Raw genomic sequence first — 15,939 nt, forward strand, 5'->3', positions numbered from 1 at the left:
CTGGCTTTCCAGCCCAGCCGTGCGCAGGGAGAGAAAGGTGAGATATGGAGGGAACGGTCAAAAAATCTCAGGGGCAGTTTACCTTGAGAAGCTCTTCCCAATTAATCCACATTTCATTGCAATGGGCGTTATTTCCATGTCGAATTAAAATTTGCGCAACCTAAACAAAAGGCATTCCTTTGGGCCCTCCCCTTGGTACACACTGGCTCCGGGTTGGCCCTGCGCTACCCTCGCGTTCCCACCCCCGCACGTATAGGTAGGTGTGTGCGTAGCCGCCTTTCTCCGGAGGTCGGCTCCACCCTTCAGCGCTCGGCTTGGTGCCGCCCTGTTCCCCCCCGGGGGTGAATGGTACGGCCCCCGGCCCCCCTCAGACTCCCCTCCATCACCGGGTCCGAGTGGTACGCGCCCACCCGGTGCAGACACGGAACTGGCGCGCGCTCGGAGCGGTTCCCGTGCCGGGGAGCGACCGACGTTCCGCTGCCGGGGGACGTCCGGCCGGGTCTGGCGGGTCCCCTGAGGCTCGGGAGGTAGGAGGGTCCGGGCCACTGGGAACCCTTGAAGGGTATTTGGCATCGGGGCTCCTAGAAGGAAACGGGCTCTGACAGAAAACAGAGTTCTAGGGGGAAAGGGTCTCTAAGGAGGCCTTAAAAGGAGCGTGAGGGTGCGTGCGGTCTCGAGCGCGAGTTGGGGGGTCCGTAGAGAAGGGGCGGGGCTAGAAGTGGGGGCACCCGGAGCCGCCGAGGGGATGCAGGCTGCGGGCCTAGGCTCAGCTAGAGGCTGCTGGGCTCGATTTTTGCCGGACTGGCGGCGGCACTGGTTCCGGGGCGGAGAAGAACTGTCCAGCAGGTGAGGGGGCGGGCAGAGCTGTCCAGCCTGGGGGCCGACCCCGGATTAGCACCGCGCGCGCGCCTATGCGCCTTCTTTCTGGTTAGGGTTTGGAGAACCACGTTTGGTTCTTAAAAAAAAAAAAAATTAATTTGGTGTTGCAAAATTGTCTTGTTAAAGAGTGGAGACACCATGTAATCTTTCTTGCAACCGCTTCCCTCCCCATCGTCGTGCATCTTTAAATTCTTCCTCCTTTTCCTGTCCTCGCCTCTCCCCCAACTCTGCCTATTACCTGCCTCATCGCTTTCGTGCTCCCCCACTCTGGACCATTCTGTGCTGATGTACTTGCAAGGTCACTGCCTGGGGAGGGGGAGGAGAGCCTCCTCTTGTGCTCCCGTCAGCATAGATGTCATATCGCTCTCAGGTTCCTGTGGTTTTACTGTGACATCCTGCCCAAAACGAGGGACGAATCCAAAGGGTTGGTTAACGTGACCATTTGTGGGCTGAAAAGACATCGATAACTTAAAGGCCTTTGGGTTCTAAATCTGCGTCTGAATGGAGTGGACGGTGATATAGGAGTTAAGCAGATAGGTGTGCATCTTGAGCTTCATGCCTTTGGAATATAGGCGCTAGGAACCAGGGGCTCCGCATTAGTAAATATGGTTGAGACAGGAGGCAGAGTCTACGCTTGGATGGATATGAAGACGGAGTGTGACTTATAGGTGGTGTTAGAGGATTTGTGAGGAGGGAGGAGGAAGAAAACCTTGGTTATTTGTGCAGCCCGAATAACCAAAGGCAGTGACTGTTGATGAGAGAGGAGTTGTGGCTAATAATCTATCCCATTGCTAGTAGCTAGAATAGTCACAAGGTCTCAGGCTCATTGTGGCTCTGGAGGGAGATGAGCACCAGAAAGCATGATAATGACTTGAGTTTTAGCAAATGATTTTCAGTGGAGAGGGGCTGGAGAGAGGCCTGATGGGCCTAATGTATTAGTAGAAGATGCTTCAGGTGTGGTCATTGAGATTTTGACAGGAAAGGGCTCCTGGTTTTCAATGTAATTATAGTTTTCAAGGCTTAGCCTTGAGCTCTGGTCTTGTAAATTCTGTTTTATTTTAAGACACGGCAGGTGCTTCAATAACCTTGTTTTGTTCAACGTCGTGTAGTTATAAAGTTGATGAGATGCTGTAGGAACTTTTAACTCTTGTTCGTGTCAATTAACCAATAGTAAAATTGTTTTCGTTACACATCGTTTCACATAAAGTTGAAGAACCCATTGACGACGTTAAGTGAGGACTTTCTGTACTTTGGCTCTCACCCTTGGTATGTTCCACACAATGCTTTATAGAACAAATTATGCTTTTACCCATCTCCCAACTCATTTTTCTGCTTCCCTTCCCTTCTTCTTCTGCTTGTGAGGAACTGAGTTCAGCTCTGTAACAGTGTACCACCTTCTGAAGTATGCTCATGGCTCCATAGCAGTGGAGAGAACCAAAGGACTTTCTGGGTGGCAGTGATGCCTAGAAATGAGTAGATGGCATGCTTGTGAGCTTGTTTTGGTTGTGTGGAAAGGAGATACCACAGTCAAACTCCAGAATTAGGACGAAGTGCTAGCTAAAGACAGATGGGGAGAAGAGAACATAATTCACAGGTGCTGTCAGTGGAAGAGGTGTCTTCCATATTCCAGGAGAGTGAATTGTTACGGGGCCCTGGGACTCTGGAGTAGCAGCTGCTAGCACTGTGCGGTCACCAAGCAGGGGAGGGGCTGTGGCACTGCTATAAATAGTACTGGGAGCCAGAGTTGCTATGGTGATTAAACTGAATCCTATTACCTGCAGGTCCTCTACTGGGAGCAAGAGAAAGGAGGGAGCAGTATTTTGAGGCTTTGAGAGGTGTTGCAAATAGGTCTTTTTTATTATTAACTAGGGGAGAAAAAAGATAGAACTACTCATTATCTGAATCAAATAGGACCTTAAGCATACAGGAAGTGTGTATGTCTGTGTGTATGGGAGTACGCGAAGCAGCAAAGAAGGGAGTGGTGTGTGAATGTTTGTGTAACGTAATGGGATTCTCTCGGTGTGTGTAGTGAGCAAGGTCTTAGTGTGGCCATGTGTAGAGCACGGTAGTAGAATTCTGGAAGCCCTGAAAATAGCCTTGTAGTGGAGTGAAACATTTTATTATAGAAGTGTATGGAGCCCCAATAGGAAATAAATTATAGTTCAGACCATGTAAGCTTTTCCTAATTTTTGCACTATGTTTAGAAATTCCTCTTGAGCACCTCTCCCTGTCCTTGCAAGGGAGAAATCTTGTTATTTGTACATTTAATTCCTAATCTTTATAAGATACAGAAGGACAAGGCCTCATCTGTATGTATTGTATTCCTGATTTCGATCCTGGGACCAAAATAGGGAAGAAAGACTATGATTCAGCACCAAGGGCAGAGCTAGTAGCAGGAGCTGCTGGGCCCCTTTCTTGCTTGAAGCAAACGGAAGAAAAATGGTTTAGATAAAGCAAGTGGGGCATAGATAGTCTTCATTTGAGATTGCACAGGGTAGAGTAGCCAGCTTTTGTCATTGTCTGAGTGCAATTAACTATACAGTCTATATGGTAGTTTCACATCAAGCTGAATGCGGACTATTGGAAGCAGAGAATAATTAGGTTTCCATCTAGAGCAAGAAGTGAGATTCGTGCTGATTAGAGAGTCTGGTTTGATCCTGATCCACCCTGGGGCGGTCCTGGAAGTGACTTAATTTTTGTTACCTTAATGATTGGGTCCAGATTAGACTAACTGGACTTATTTTTTTCAGAAACAGCCCCAGGGCAAGGCTGGGAAGGAACTGGTTTGTAGGGGTGGGGAGGTGCGCCATTATTTATCCTGCTTCTTGACATTTGACTCTGCAAGCTCATAAGCCTAGACCGAACTCGAGGCTGGGAAAAGTGTCAGGTTCTCTTATCTTCTGTACTAAAATGGAAGACCTTTTGAACTATACCTCTGGCTGGGATGAAGCTGAGAGCGCTGAGTCCCTCAGGCACAGTGATGGATCTTATCTGTACTTTTTTCCTATTAGACTTGGATTTTCAGATCGTATCAGAATTCCTGCTGGGAACGCTGACTCCTTGCTTGGTGCCTTGAAGTTTCTCTGAGATGAACTGATGAATTGGAACCATGGTGCAAAAGAAGAAGTTCTGTCCTCGGTTACTTGACTATCTGGTGATCGTAGGCGCCAGGTAACCAAGCAGGGACTGATTTTTGTCTTGTCATCTGGGATAGCCACACATTGTGCAGTTATTCCCCTTCCCATGTTGATTTGCGTATCTCATTCCTCCCCTGTTATTTTACTCTGATGGGAACATTGATGCCAGCAGCGACCACGACACAGTCAGGTCGATTGAGAGTAGTGGCCTGGAAGGACAGACAGAACACAAGTCTGCACTTAATTGGCATCTTTGTCATCGTAAGAAATATACTCCACATGTCCCAACTACCTTGTTTTGTAAAAAGGAAAAGTACATTGTGCTCCTTTCCTATCAACATATGTATGCTCTTTCGGTCATTCATTAGCTGATACACCTTGAAAGGCACTAATTCCCTTCAGGTGTTAGTGATCATTTTATTGTCCTAGTTTTTCTCTCATTTCAGGTGTTTCCATGACAGCGCAGGTCTCCTTTAGCCGACCACCCACGTTTTTCCACAGGCTTGCAGTTAGGGCACTTTATCCAAAATAGCACTTGGAGCTTTCTTTGTTGACTGTGGTAAGAGCATCGTACGTACCCCTTCAGGCTGCTGACTTTGTCTTTTCTGTCCCTCAGGCACCCGAGCAGTGACAGTGTGGCCCAGACTCCTGAGCTGCTCCGGCGATACCCACTAGAGGATCATGCCGAGTTTCCCCTGCCCCCAGATGTAGTGTTTTTCTGCCAGCCCGAGGGCTGTCTGAGTGTGCGGCAACGGCGCATGAGCCTGCGAGATGACACCTCTTTCGTCTTCACCCTCACTGACAAGGACACTGGAGTCACGCGTTATGGCATCTGTGTTAACTTCTACCGCTCCTTTCAGAAGCGAATGCCTAAGGAAAAGGGGGAAGCTGGGGCAGGGCCCCGGGGGAAGGACGGAGCCCGGGCCAGCTGTGCCTCAGAAGAGGTTGGCACCGAGAGCTCGGAGAGTGGCTCGTCCCTGCAGCCCCCCAGCACCGACTCCACCCCTGATGTGAACCAGTCTCCTCGTGGAAAGCGCCGGGCCAAGGCGGGGAGCCGTTCCCGCAACAGTACTCTGACATCCCTGTGCGTGCTCAGCCACTACCCCTTCTTCTCCACCTTCCGGGAGTGTCTGTACACCCTCAAACGTCTGGTGGACTGCTGTAGTGAGCGACTGCTGGGCAAGAAGCTGGGCCTCCCTCGAGGCATACAAAGGTACGGTTTGCCACGGATGCTCAGAGAAGGGGGAGCGTGTCAGAGATGAGGGGCAAAGGCAATTTCCTGTAAAGTCTGAGGTCCTTCGCGTAGTGTGTTAGTCCTTAAGCAGAGGACCGCTGCTGAAGTAGACCTCCTACCGTAATTGTGTTTGGCGTGCTGTTGAGGAATTTGGTGTTTCATGGTGAGCAGGACAAGTGCTGCCATGTGGACAGTTTTACACCTGTTCTCACCCTTGTATGTACCCTCTGGTCTGAGCCCAAAGGGTGGGCTTTTCCAGTGGTCCCCGTTATACCTGCGTGGTTACATTGATTGCAGTGGGGAATCGGCTCCTGGGGCTCAACGTGTCCGTTTCCTGCTGTCGGCCCCGCAGGGACACCATGTGGCGCATCTTTACGGGATCACTGCTAGTGGAGGAGAGGTCAAGTGCCCTTCTGCACGACCTTCGAGAGATTGAGGCCTGGATCTATCGACTGCTGCGTTCCCCAGTCCCCGTCTCTGGGCAGAAGCGCGTAGACATCGAGGTCCTGCCCCAGGAGCTCCAGCAGGCTCTGACCTTTGCTCTCCCAGACCCCTCGCGGTTCAGCCTGGTGGATTTCCCGCTGCACCTTCCCTTGGAGCTTCTGGGTGTGGATGCCTGTCTGCAGGTGCTCACCTGCATCCTGTTAGAGCACAAGGTGAGAGGGCCGGCTTTCTGGACATTTAGAGAAGGAGCTTTGCAGTATGGCAGAGGCAGCCCCGGAGCTCCTTGAGGGCAGGGACTACATCTTTTTCAGCTTCTCGTCTCCAGGCGGTAACATGATGCCAAGTACATAGCAGGTGCTCAGTAGGTGTGGGTTGAATTAAGGTACTGGTGTCACGTGGAATGTATTCAGAGGGCTTGCCACTCAGCTGAATTCCCTGTTACTGTCTTCACCTAATTCTCTGGAAATGTCAGTAGTTCTGTTCCAATGAGTGGTCCTGGGATTGGGGGTATGAGTGATAAGGAGTGATTTGAGGGAGGATTGCTGTGGGGCTTGGGTTGGGAGTGGCAGGTAAAGGCGGGCACAGCGCAGTGATAACTGTGGGAACTAATCTGGAGCTGTGGGCCTGGTGAGACAGGAATGCATCTGTAGTATTGGAAGTGTTTGCTCGTGACCTTATTGACGCTGTCGCGTGATCCTTATGGTGACGGCTGGTGACAGGTGGTGCTACAGTCCCGAGACTACAACGCACTGTCCATGTCTGTGATGGCATTTGTGGCAATGATCTACCCCCTGGAGTATATGTTTCCTGTTATCCCACTGCTGCCCACCTGCATGGCATCAGCAGAGCAGGTGAGTCGCAAGGTGTCTTCTGTCTTTGTTACCACTGTCTTCCAACTCTGTCCAGCTCCGGGGGAGAAGTTGTAAGGTTGTACTGGTCCTCACTCCCTTATCACCACTTATTTGTTTGCAAAATCTGACCTGCCTAGAACTCAGCTGGTGACGAAACCTATGCAATGTGTGGTTTTTATTTGTCACAGTCCATGTTAATGATTATAGGCTACTGGCTACGCCACTTACAGGTATTACAGAATATTCAGAATACGCACTGCTCCCTTTCTAAAATCTGAAAAATTCTAAATTTTGAAACACATCTGGGCTTAAGCGTTTTGGAAAAGGGATTTTTTCTTTAACTAGAAAAACCCTGACTTGATAAGTGATCACAGTAGGTTTTATTTTTGTTCCTTACCTTCTTCATCCTTTCCACAGCTGCTGTTGGCTCCAACGCCGTACATCATCGGCGTCCCTGCCAGCTTCTTCCTCTACAAACTGGACTTCAAAATGCCTGATGATGTATGGCTAGTGGATCTGGATAGCAGTCGGGTGAGGTTCTTGCCCGAGGCATTGGAGGGTCTAGAATAGGATCGTGGTCGGTTTTCCTGGATTACTCCCAGGAAGGTCCTGAGTTAGTGGGTGTTTTCTACTGTGTGAGTCATTGAGGGGGGAAAATATATGTGTGTATGTATGTATGTGTGCTTAAGTCCTTCTTTTATTTTATTAGTTGATAGGCCCTTCGTTAGGACTCAAAGAACTACAAGATTTAGTTTTGCCAGAATTATGTGCTCCCCTGCATCTAAGAATGGTAGGGCAGTTGTGGTTGCGGGACCATTACATGTGGTGTAGCTCATCTAATGGTTTTCGTGGGGTTTAGTTTCTAGTAAGAAACTGTCTTTGAGTGCAGACTTTTAAAAATGTATATTAATATTCTGCAGTGTGAGTACAAACTTTGGTAGGAAGTCCTTGTATATGTTCATTGTAAGACCTTTAGAAAATACAAGTATAAAGAAGTAAATAAAAACCATAAGAGTCTTATCTAGGGATAGTCACCAATAATACTTAGGCATATTTTTTTCAGGTGTGTATGTATATCACATACGTGTGTGTATATATATACGTATATATATATATATATATCATATATGTTGGTATACGATGTATGTATTTATGTATGTATAATATTGTATATAAAACTTCCTGTTCTTGTTACTTAATAAGAGAAACTCCTGAGCAATTAAATTCTAAGGTCATGCGTTTTATCTTTCCTCTGGTGTAGGTGATTGCTCCCACCAATGCAGAAGTGCTACCTGTCCTGCCAGAACCAGAGTCATTAGAGTTGAAAAAACACTTAAAGCAGGTAGGTGAAGAATGAAGAAAAGGAAGGGGAGCAAGAGCTGCTGGAGGGCTGTTGTAGGCAGACAGCTGTTGTCGGAGCCAGTTTCCTTTCAGGCCTTAAGTAGGGGAGGTGCTGTTCACCTTGGGTGAGCTTAGGAGGTGTAACCCGTTTCTGGATGGCGGGGTGAATCTCAGAGAGGGCTTTCACACTCCTTCTCATTCATTGTACGTCCTCCCACTCTCTGATGCTTATAATGCTGAATAAAACAGCCCTTCACTTTCCGTTTCTTGTCACGTCTGCTGTTCTTTATGGCCTTGAATCATTCTCTCAGTCTTGTAAAGAAGGAGTTAGGACAACCTGGCTCTTTTTTGTGTTTTCCTCTTGAGTTGATTCCAAGGTCCCGACAGAATCCTTTTTTCAAAAATTCCTTCTTTAGGGGCGACCGGTTAGCTCAGTTGGTTAGAGCGCGGTGCTTTTAACAAGGTTGCCAGTTTGATCCCCACATGGGCCACTGTGAGCTGCACCCTCCACAGCTAGATTGGAACAACTACTTGACTTGGAGCTGATGGGTCCTGGAAAAACACACTTAAGATAAATTTTTAAAAGTTTAAAAAAAAATTCCTTCTTTGAGCAATGCCTTAAATGTCTTTTTCGTTGATTTTCTTCTTCTTCTGCATGCTGAACACAGTACCTGCAGGTAAAACATGCCGAGGCCCCATTTCTTTGCCCTGCTGTATGTGTAACGTAGGACCACCAGTAGGTAGCTCTTTCTTCTTAGCAGTCCCTGCTCTCATTTGAAGGCTCTTCAGGAATCTCTCTCTGTGTTGTCTGAGTTGCTTAGCAGTACCTCTAGATGATAATCTGCTTGGATTTAAGTGGATCGTTGTGTATCATCCCTCTCACTTGTTTCACCACTGCTGATACAATGTGATGTCTCGTGACCGCAGTCTGTGAGGGTTGCAAGTTCAGAAAGTTCTTTAGCTATTGTCTTCCTTTGCTGTGTTTTTTCATTCTGGACGATTGCTGTAGTATGACTGAGGTGGGAAGGTTGATAAATGGAACTGCACTTTAAGTGTTGGTCGGAGCTGAGGTCCATGGGCTCATTGATCCTGTATTCTTACCCCTGCTACTCAAAGTGTGGTCCGTGGACCAGCACGGGCGTCACCTGGGCTTGGTAAGCGTGCAGGATCTCCCCAGACCTGCTGCCTCAGAATCTGCAGTTTAACAACGTCCCCAGGTGATTTCAATGCTCATTAACATTTAAGAAGCTCGCTGGTCTAGACCAGTGGTTTTCAAACTGCCCCCTGGGGTCGCGGGCTGACAGGTTGGAAGCATCGGGACATGAGGCTCTCTGTTCCTCGACCTTCAGAGAAGCTGAGATTTCAGTTGTTTATATTTCCACATGCCTTTCAATTGAAAAACAAGATTTCATGGCTAAAATAAATTTGAAAACTATTGGCCTGGACTTCAGTTTGATCAGATTAAAACACGTGGATTCTTGTATCTAATATGAAGGCTCTTTCCTGGGACATGAGCTGCCCAGGAATCTGCCTTCAGTGAGGGATTTCTTGTTGTTCCACAGGCCCTCGCCAGCATGAGTCTCAACACCCAGCCAATCCTCAATCTGGAGAAATTCCATGAGGGCCAGGAGATCCCCCTTCTCTTGGGAAAGCCTTCTAGTGACCTCCAGTCCACACCCTCCACTGAATTCAACCCTCTCATCTATGGCAATGACGTGGATTCTGTGGATGTCGCCACCAGGTACGACCAAGCCGATGACACACTCACGAGCTCTTAAATTGGTCTCTGCTTACACAGCGACCTTAGGGGCAGACTACGTCCTGAGCCAGAGTTTCTTTATATATGAAATATATGTGATACTGGGTTATATTTGCCATCTGAGTAAAAGCAAAGAGAAGAAATAGTTCGTCATACTGTCAGGCCTTTCAGGCCTTGAGTGAGGAAGAGGACTGATGATTCTTGAAGCTTTCTCTCCCCTAATGTGGGAAGCCCATAGACTGATGGCTAAGGGAGGTGGTCTGAGACCTTGGATCGGAGGGATCCTCACTCTGCAGGTGTGGGGCTCAGACGCTCTCATCTCCCTGTCTTCCCCAGAGTGGCCATGGTCCGGTTCTTCAACTCCCCCAACGTGCTGCAGGGCTTTCAGATGCACACACGCACCCTGCGTCTCTTCCCGCGGCCTGTGGTAGCCTTTCAGGCTGGCTCCTTTCTAGCCTCACGTCCCCGGCAGACTCCTTTTGCTGAGAAATTGGCCAGGACTCAGGCTGTGGAGTACTTTGGGGAATGGATCCTTAACCCCACCAACTATGCCTTTCAGCGAATTCACAACAGTGAGTCCCCCTGCCCTGTACTCTGCTCCACCTCGGGCCTGTGTCCTCCTCATGGCTCTTCCCTTTCCTTTCGCCCTTTCCCATCGCTGGCCTGCCCCTTCCATTTCCCATTTTGCTTTAGACTTTTTCTACCTTTCTTTTCAGTTTTGCTTGCTCCCCGCCCCACCCTTTGTTTCTAACTCTATTCTTTGTCCTCTTTGGGTAGACATGTTTGACCCGGCTCTGATCGGTGACAAGCCAAAGTGGTACGCTCATCAGCTGCAGCCCATCCATTATCGCGTCTATGATAGCGCTTCCCAGCTGGCTGAGGCGCTGAGTGTGCCCCCAGAGCGTGACTCGGATTCTGATCCCACTGATGACAGGTGAGCAGTCCCATATGGCAGCAAAACAGCCTTTGAAGGTAAAGAGACTCTCACTAGCTTGTGTGTAGCACAATGACAGAACCTCCTGGGAGTGAGACATCCTCGTGTGAAGCCGTGGGCTGTATTTTGGTTGATTGTTTTGTGTTAGCGTCCTTATTTTATGTTGTTCCCTGGCCTTGAGTTAAGGGTGATCCTCTCTTGACTTTTCCTAATGCTGATGGTTGATTCTTTCCCCTGCCCCTTCTTTATGTTCTATTTTTGTCGGTGTGCTCTTCACTCTGCAGTGGCAGTGATAGTATGGAGTACGATGACTCAAGCTCTTCTTACTCCTCCCTCGGTGACTTTGTTAGTGAAATGATGAAATGTGACATCAATGGTGACACGCCTAGTAAGTGTGCTTGCGGGAACTGGCCACTGGGCAGGGTTTGGGGTTCTGGGATGGTGTGGTCTATACCTGCCACCCTTGGGTTTTGGCAGACGTGGATCCTCTGACACATGCGGCCCTGGGGGATGCCAGTGAGGTGAAGATTGACGAGCTGCAGAACCAGAAGGAAGCAGAGGAACCTGGCCCAGACAGCGAGAACTCGCAGGAAAACACCCCACTGCGCTCCAGCACCGCCGCCAGCAGCAGCCCCAGCACCACCATCCACGGAGCCAGTTCTGTACGTGAGGATTGCTGGGCTGTGGGCCTCACTGCTCTTAGGAAAGCTAGGGTGAAGCTATTAACTTAATTGGCTTCTTTCTTCACTGTCATCCTCTCTTCCTTTCCATAGGTACTATAGCTAAGAGCCTATGAGATAGAGTTTTGACCCCAGAAGGAGGTCACTGGGTTTTGTTCAGGGGTTAGCGAAGCTCCCCTTGGAATGGTTTGTGAGGACAGAGCGGGGATGGTCACAGACCTTTCCTCACACATCCCTTAGGATAGGAATCTGACGGGCCTGGCTTGGCCCTGCCAAACTGAGAATATGGGGAGGCATCACTGGGCACCAGCTGATGACGTTTCATTTAATGTGGCCCCTAGGCACCTGCTGACTCAGCGGAGATGGATGATAAGGCAGCAGGAGGCCTCTCCAGGCCCCTCCCTCCCGTGCCTCCCAGCGTTAGCAAATCGGGCGTGGACAGGCATCAGACAGAAATTGGAGAGGGGTCAGTGCGCCGGCGAACCTATGACAACCCATACTTCGAGCCCCAATATGGCTTTCCCCCTGAGGAAGATGATGATGAGCAGGGGGAAAGTTATACTCCCCGATTCAGCCAACATGTCAGTGGCAATCGGTGAGAGCCTGGGGATTCCTTCTAGATGGGTGACTGAAGGACCTCACCACGGTGGACCCTGGGCGAGGGTTACTCAGCAAGTCTGAGAAGTCTGAATGCTCTCGTGGTCCTGCCACGCCCAGAGGGTGGAGCTTTGACCCAGGCGTTTCGGGACATGGGAAGGGAGCGGTGACTACAGTGTAGCGTCAGGCCCACATGCCCAAGATCAGGTTCCCCTGCCGGGGGCTCATAGGTGCCACTGTGCGTTCAAGGGCTCAAAAGCTGCTGCGGCCCAACAGCTTGAAACTGGCAAGCGACTCCGATGCAGAGTCAGACTCTCGAGCAAGCTCTCCCACCTCCACCGTCTCCAACAACAGCACCGAGGGCTTCGGGGGCATCATGTCTTTTGCCAGTAAGTACTTGTGGCTCTCTCACGCCTCTGTCCCACTCTCTCCAGCACGGCCTGCCCACGGCAGATGCCGCTTAGAACTTCAGGTCTAGGGCTAGCATTACCAAGCCCCATTCGGGTTGTTTGGGTGACACTGAATAACATATTTTCAGGGGGTCAATAAAGAACAGGGTCAGATTACACGTTATCTTTCAGTCTGTTTCAGGTAAGCTAGCTGGTCAGCTGAAAAATAATCATATTAAAAATCATACTCTTGTGCATATATTTTGTGGGAATATTTTGGTCAGATTTGGTTTGGGTATACATCTCATATCTTCTTTGTCTGGTGAAGGACTTTTTCACGAATGTGCTTTGAACATTATATATGAGGTTGACTTTTGTGCATAGAGAATATTTCCAGAAATAAGGGGTGGTGTCAGTTAAAGATTGAAGGCAGACTAGGGACCAGAGCAAACCAACATAGGAGATCACTGTGATTGAGTTTTTTCAGAAGCTCGGCTGGGGCAGGGAGGAGGGGAGAGGGACAGATAGCACCAACTTCAGACCAGAAGCCCGTTAACTGCCGGCTTTCATGCCAGATCAGCAGTAGATGAGACTCGAGTATTGTCATGGGAGGTAGCCAGAAAAAGGTGCTATTGGGTTTTGAGCAATCTTGGCAGTGGCCCTTTTGTTTGCCCTAAGTTAGACTTAGTCTTTTCTAAGATAGATGAGGCACTGGGATTGTTTGAAAAGGAGGAAGGTGAAGATGATGATACAGTCATCGGAGTGTAATGCTTTGATTCTTTATCCCCTAACTCATTGCTCTCACACACTCCCCTTGATAGGCAGCCTATATCGGAACCACAGTACAAGCTTCAGTCTTTCAAACCTCACACTGCCCACCAAAGGTGCTCGGGACAAGACCACGCCCTTCCCCAGTCTGAAAGGTAACTCCAGTCCTCTGGCCAAGCCAGGACTCTCAGAAATGTTTCAGACCTATGGGTGCTTGTCAGGAGCCCTGTGTATGATGAATCTTTTGACCTGGTGTTTGCCCCTCATCTCGCTTCTCATGGCTCTACCTGCACATCGTGGGCTCTTGCTGGATTTCGGATGGAAACTGTGTCGTTAAAGAGAAGGCCCTGTTACATCATTTAGGATAGTGGTAACTGGGGTTACTGCTACTGCCAGGGGAGCTTTGTGCGAGGTCCATAATTAACGTAAGAATCTTTCGGTGTCGCCAGTTATCTGCCAGGTTCCTACTGCGTGAACTTAGGACAAACTGTCCCAAGGAGCTGGCCCACTGGGGATGGTTGTCAAGAGGCTGGTAGTGTTTAGAGTCAAGAAGCCTTTCTTTGGCTTCATGTCTACTTAGGGCCTGTGAGTGGGCCAGGTGATATCGGTTGGCATCTAGGAGCAGTTGAGACCTTACTTGATTTTCATTAGTGATCTCTGACAGTTTGAGGGTCTCTTCTGAATGTGCTCTGACTTTTGTTTGTTTCCTCTGGATATCGAGCTGAAATTTTTAATCACAGAGAAAGCACAGTGAGAAGCAGCTCCATGTATTTTTTTAACTGCTCTCTCTTCCCAGTGATTAAAAATGTCAGGAACCTAGGGAATGTTTTTTTGGGGGAAGAACATAGGATAGAAGGGCAAAAGGACCTCAGAGCTAGTGGTGTAGGGAACTGATGAGCACTGTAGAGGGAGTCCACACATGGCTTGGCAGGTGTTAGTGTCGCTGGCGTTCATTTGATGCAGTTGAAGAGAACCGTTGACAGGCTTTCATCGCATGCTGACGCTTCACTTCATCTGCTGCACTTGTCACTCCCCTCCACCGCCCATCCTCACACCTCCACCCCACTTCCCATGACAGCATCTGCAAGACGGGTCTCTTCCCTCTGCACACCCGCAGGCCCTCTGACCCCTGTGCTAGATGTTTCATGAAAACCAACGGTCCCTCTTTCTTGCATGTGCCTGTTTAGTAGTAGCTGAAGGCTCCTGTGTCACTTACCCTGCCCCTGGCTTTGAGAGGCCGTAGTCTTAGGGATGGTCTTTGGTTATCTCCTAGTCACTTGGCTTCCAGCTCTGAGGTGCCTAAGAACCAAGGTTATGTGCACTAAGTTTTGGGAGAATGCTTAGATTACCTGACTTACAGCTCCACTGAGGGGTACAAGGGGTGTGGTATTGTGGTGCACCTACTAATTGTGTATTTTGTGTCCCAGTATTTGGGCTAAATACTCTAATGGAGATTGTTACTGAAGCCGGCCCCGGGAGTGGTGAAGGTGGGTCTTGCCCGTGAGCTGTGCATGATCTTTTTTTCCTAGCATCTTCTGTGCCTGCCTGAGGCCATCCTCCTCATGGAGCAAGCGGCATCACATGAGTGACCTGCCTTGCCCTGCCCCCCTGTGACGCCCATGCTTGCCCATGGGGCATACTGCTGGTGCATGTGGAGTGGCCTGAGTGTCCATCCCCACTCCTAACACATTGCCATGGCTGGTCGTCTCTACCTGTGTGTGATGCCTGGTGCCACCCTCACCCAGCCCTCTGGGCAATGGGTGTGGAACCTGGCTGCCCTGGGCTGTGCTGACATTCTCTACTGGACTACAGAAGTGACGTCTCTCATTCCTACCTTCCCGGCTATAGGAAACAGGAGGGCCTTAGTGGACCAGAAGTCATCTGTCATTAAACACAGCCCAACAGTGAAGAGAGAGCCTCCATCACCCCAGGGTCGATCCAGCAATTCTAGGTAATAAATGGCAAAGCTATTCAAAAAGTTCTTGGCTAGAGGTAGCAATTCCTGTACCAAACTTGCGCGATTCTCAAGAGTGGGTCAGAAGCTCTCAGTGGGTAGATGAAATCAGCTTTTGCCAGCACTTCCCATCCTGACTCAATGCCTGTGCAGCAGTTACAGCTCACAGTGTTGAGGCGACTGAGGCAGCAGCAGTGGGTACTTGGGCAAACCAGGCTACCTGGAGAGTTGGGGGATGCAGTGGATGGGGACATGTGGACACGGCTTTGTGTGTTGCCCCTGGAGGCAGACCTAGTCTGGTGAAAGGGGGGGTGCTCTGCAAAAGAGCTCATGACCACAGGAGTGGTCTGTGGAACCCACAGTGAGAACCAGCAGTTCCTGAAGGAGGTGGTGCACAGCGTGCTGGATGGCCAGGGGGTTGGCTGGCTCAACATGAAAAAGGTGCGACGGCTGCTGGAGAGTGAGCAGCTGCGAGTGTTCGTCCTGAGCAAGCTGAACCGCACAGTGCAGTCAGAGGACGATGCCCGGCAGGACATCATCCCAGATGTGGTCAGTGTTTGGGCTTGGGACGTGGAATCAGCTGGGAAGAGGGACGCGGACACCAGAGGCAGTGCTGCCAGCTGTAGCCCCTGGGTTATTGTTGCAGGAGATCAGCCGAAAGGTGTACAAGGGAATGTTAGACCTGCTCAAGTGCACGGTGCTCAGTCTGGAGCAGTCCTATGCGCACGCAGGGCTCGGCGGCATGGCCAGCATCTTCGGCCTTCTGGAGATCGCTCAGACCCACTATTATAGCAAAGGTAAGCGTCGCATCAGCGGGGCGGCCTGCCGACCACCACTCTCCCACTTGTCTCTGAAGAAAACGAACTTGTCCCCCTGACAAATTCCCCAGTGCCAAGCTAGTTCCCATCAGGCTTTGGGATTTTACTTTTTCTAGTGCATGTATATGTAGTGGGTATTTTTCTGCCATGAGTA

General features: G+C 49.7%; 1 protein-coding gene across 50 annotated transcripts in view; it reads left to right on the forward strand.

Annotated features, from left to right (window-relative positions):
• The first annotated feature begins 388 nt into the window (after window positions 1-388).
• The window catches only part of MADD (MAP kinase activating death domain), a 36,758-nt gene continuing 21,207 nt past the window's right edge, over window positions 389-15,939 (forward strand). For 15 of the 50 annotated variants that reach the window (XM_019743552.3, XM_019743566.3, XM_074336323.2 and 12 more), the window contains exons 1-19: window positions 390-527; window positions 3,891-4,050; window positions 4,633-5,229; window positions 5,603-5,906; window positions 6,414-6,545; window positions 6,963-7,076; window positions 7,807-7,887; window positions 9,449-9,627; window positions 9,982-10,217; window positions 10,423-10,579; window positions 10,864-10,967; window positions 11,057-11,241; window positions 11,601-11,854; window positions 12,106-12,245; window positions 13,067-13,168; window positions 14,441-14,500; window positions 14,862-14,964; window positions 15,330-15,516; window positions 15,614-15,764. In XM_019743552.3, the coding sequence (XP_019599111.2) occupies window positions 3,989-4,050; window positions 4,633-5,229; window positions 5,603-5,906; window positions 6,414-6,545; window positions 6,963-7,076; window positions 7,807-7,887; window positions 9,449-9,627; window positions 9,982-10,217; window positions 10,423-10,579; window positions 10,864-10,967; window positions 11,057-11,241; window positions 11,601-11,854; window positions 12,106-12,245; window positions 13,067-13,168; window positions 14,441-14,500; window positions 14,862-14,964; window positions 15,330-15,516; window positions 15,614-15,764 (3,148 nt within the window). In that variant the 5' untranslated portion in view covers window positions 390-527; window positions 3,891-3,988. Of the gene's footprint in view, window positions 528-3,890; window positions 4,051-4,632; window positions 5,230-5,602; window positions 5,907-6,413; window positions 6,546-6,962; window positions 7,077-7,806; window positions 7,888-9,448; window positions 9,628-9,981; window positions 10,218-10,422; window positions 10,580-10,863; window positions 10,968-11,056; window positions 11,242-11,600; window positions 11,855-12,105; window positions 12,246-13,066; window positions 13,169-14,440; window positions 14,501-14,861; window positions 14,965-15,329; window positions 15,517-15,613; window positions 15,765-15,939 lie in introns of all 50 variants that reach the window. The other 35 variants (XM_074336328.2, XM_074336347.2, XM_074336348.2 and 32 more) reach the window with 4 other exon arrangements.

Source organism: Rhinolophus sinicus, chromosome 14, assembly GCF_057876585.1.
Source record: "Rhinolophus sinicus isolate RSI-liver-muscle chromosome 14, RSI-T2T, whole genome shotgun sequence".
Classification (NCBI taxonomy): Eukaryota; Metazoa; Chordata; class Mammalia; order Chiroptera; family Rhinolophidae; genus Rhinolophus; species Rhinolophus sinicus.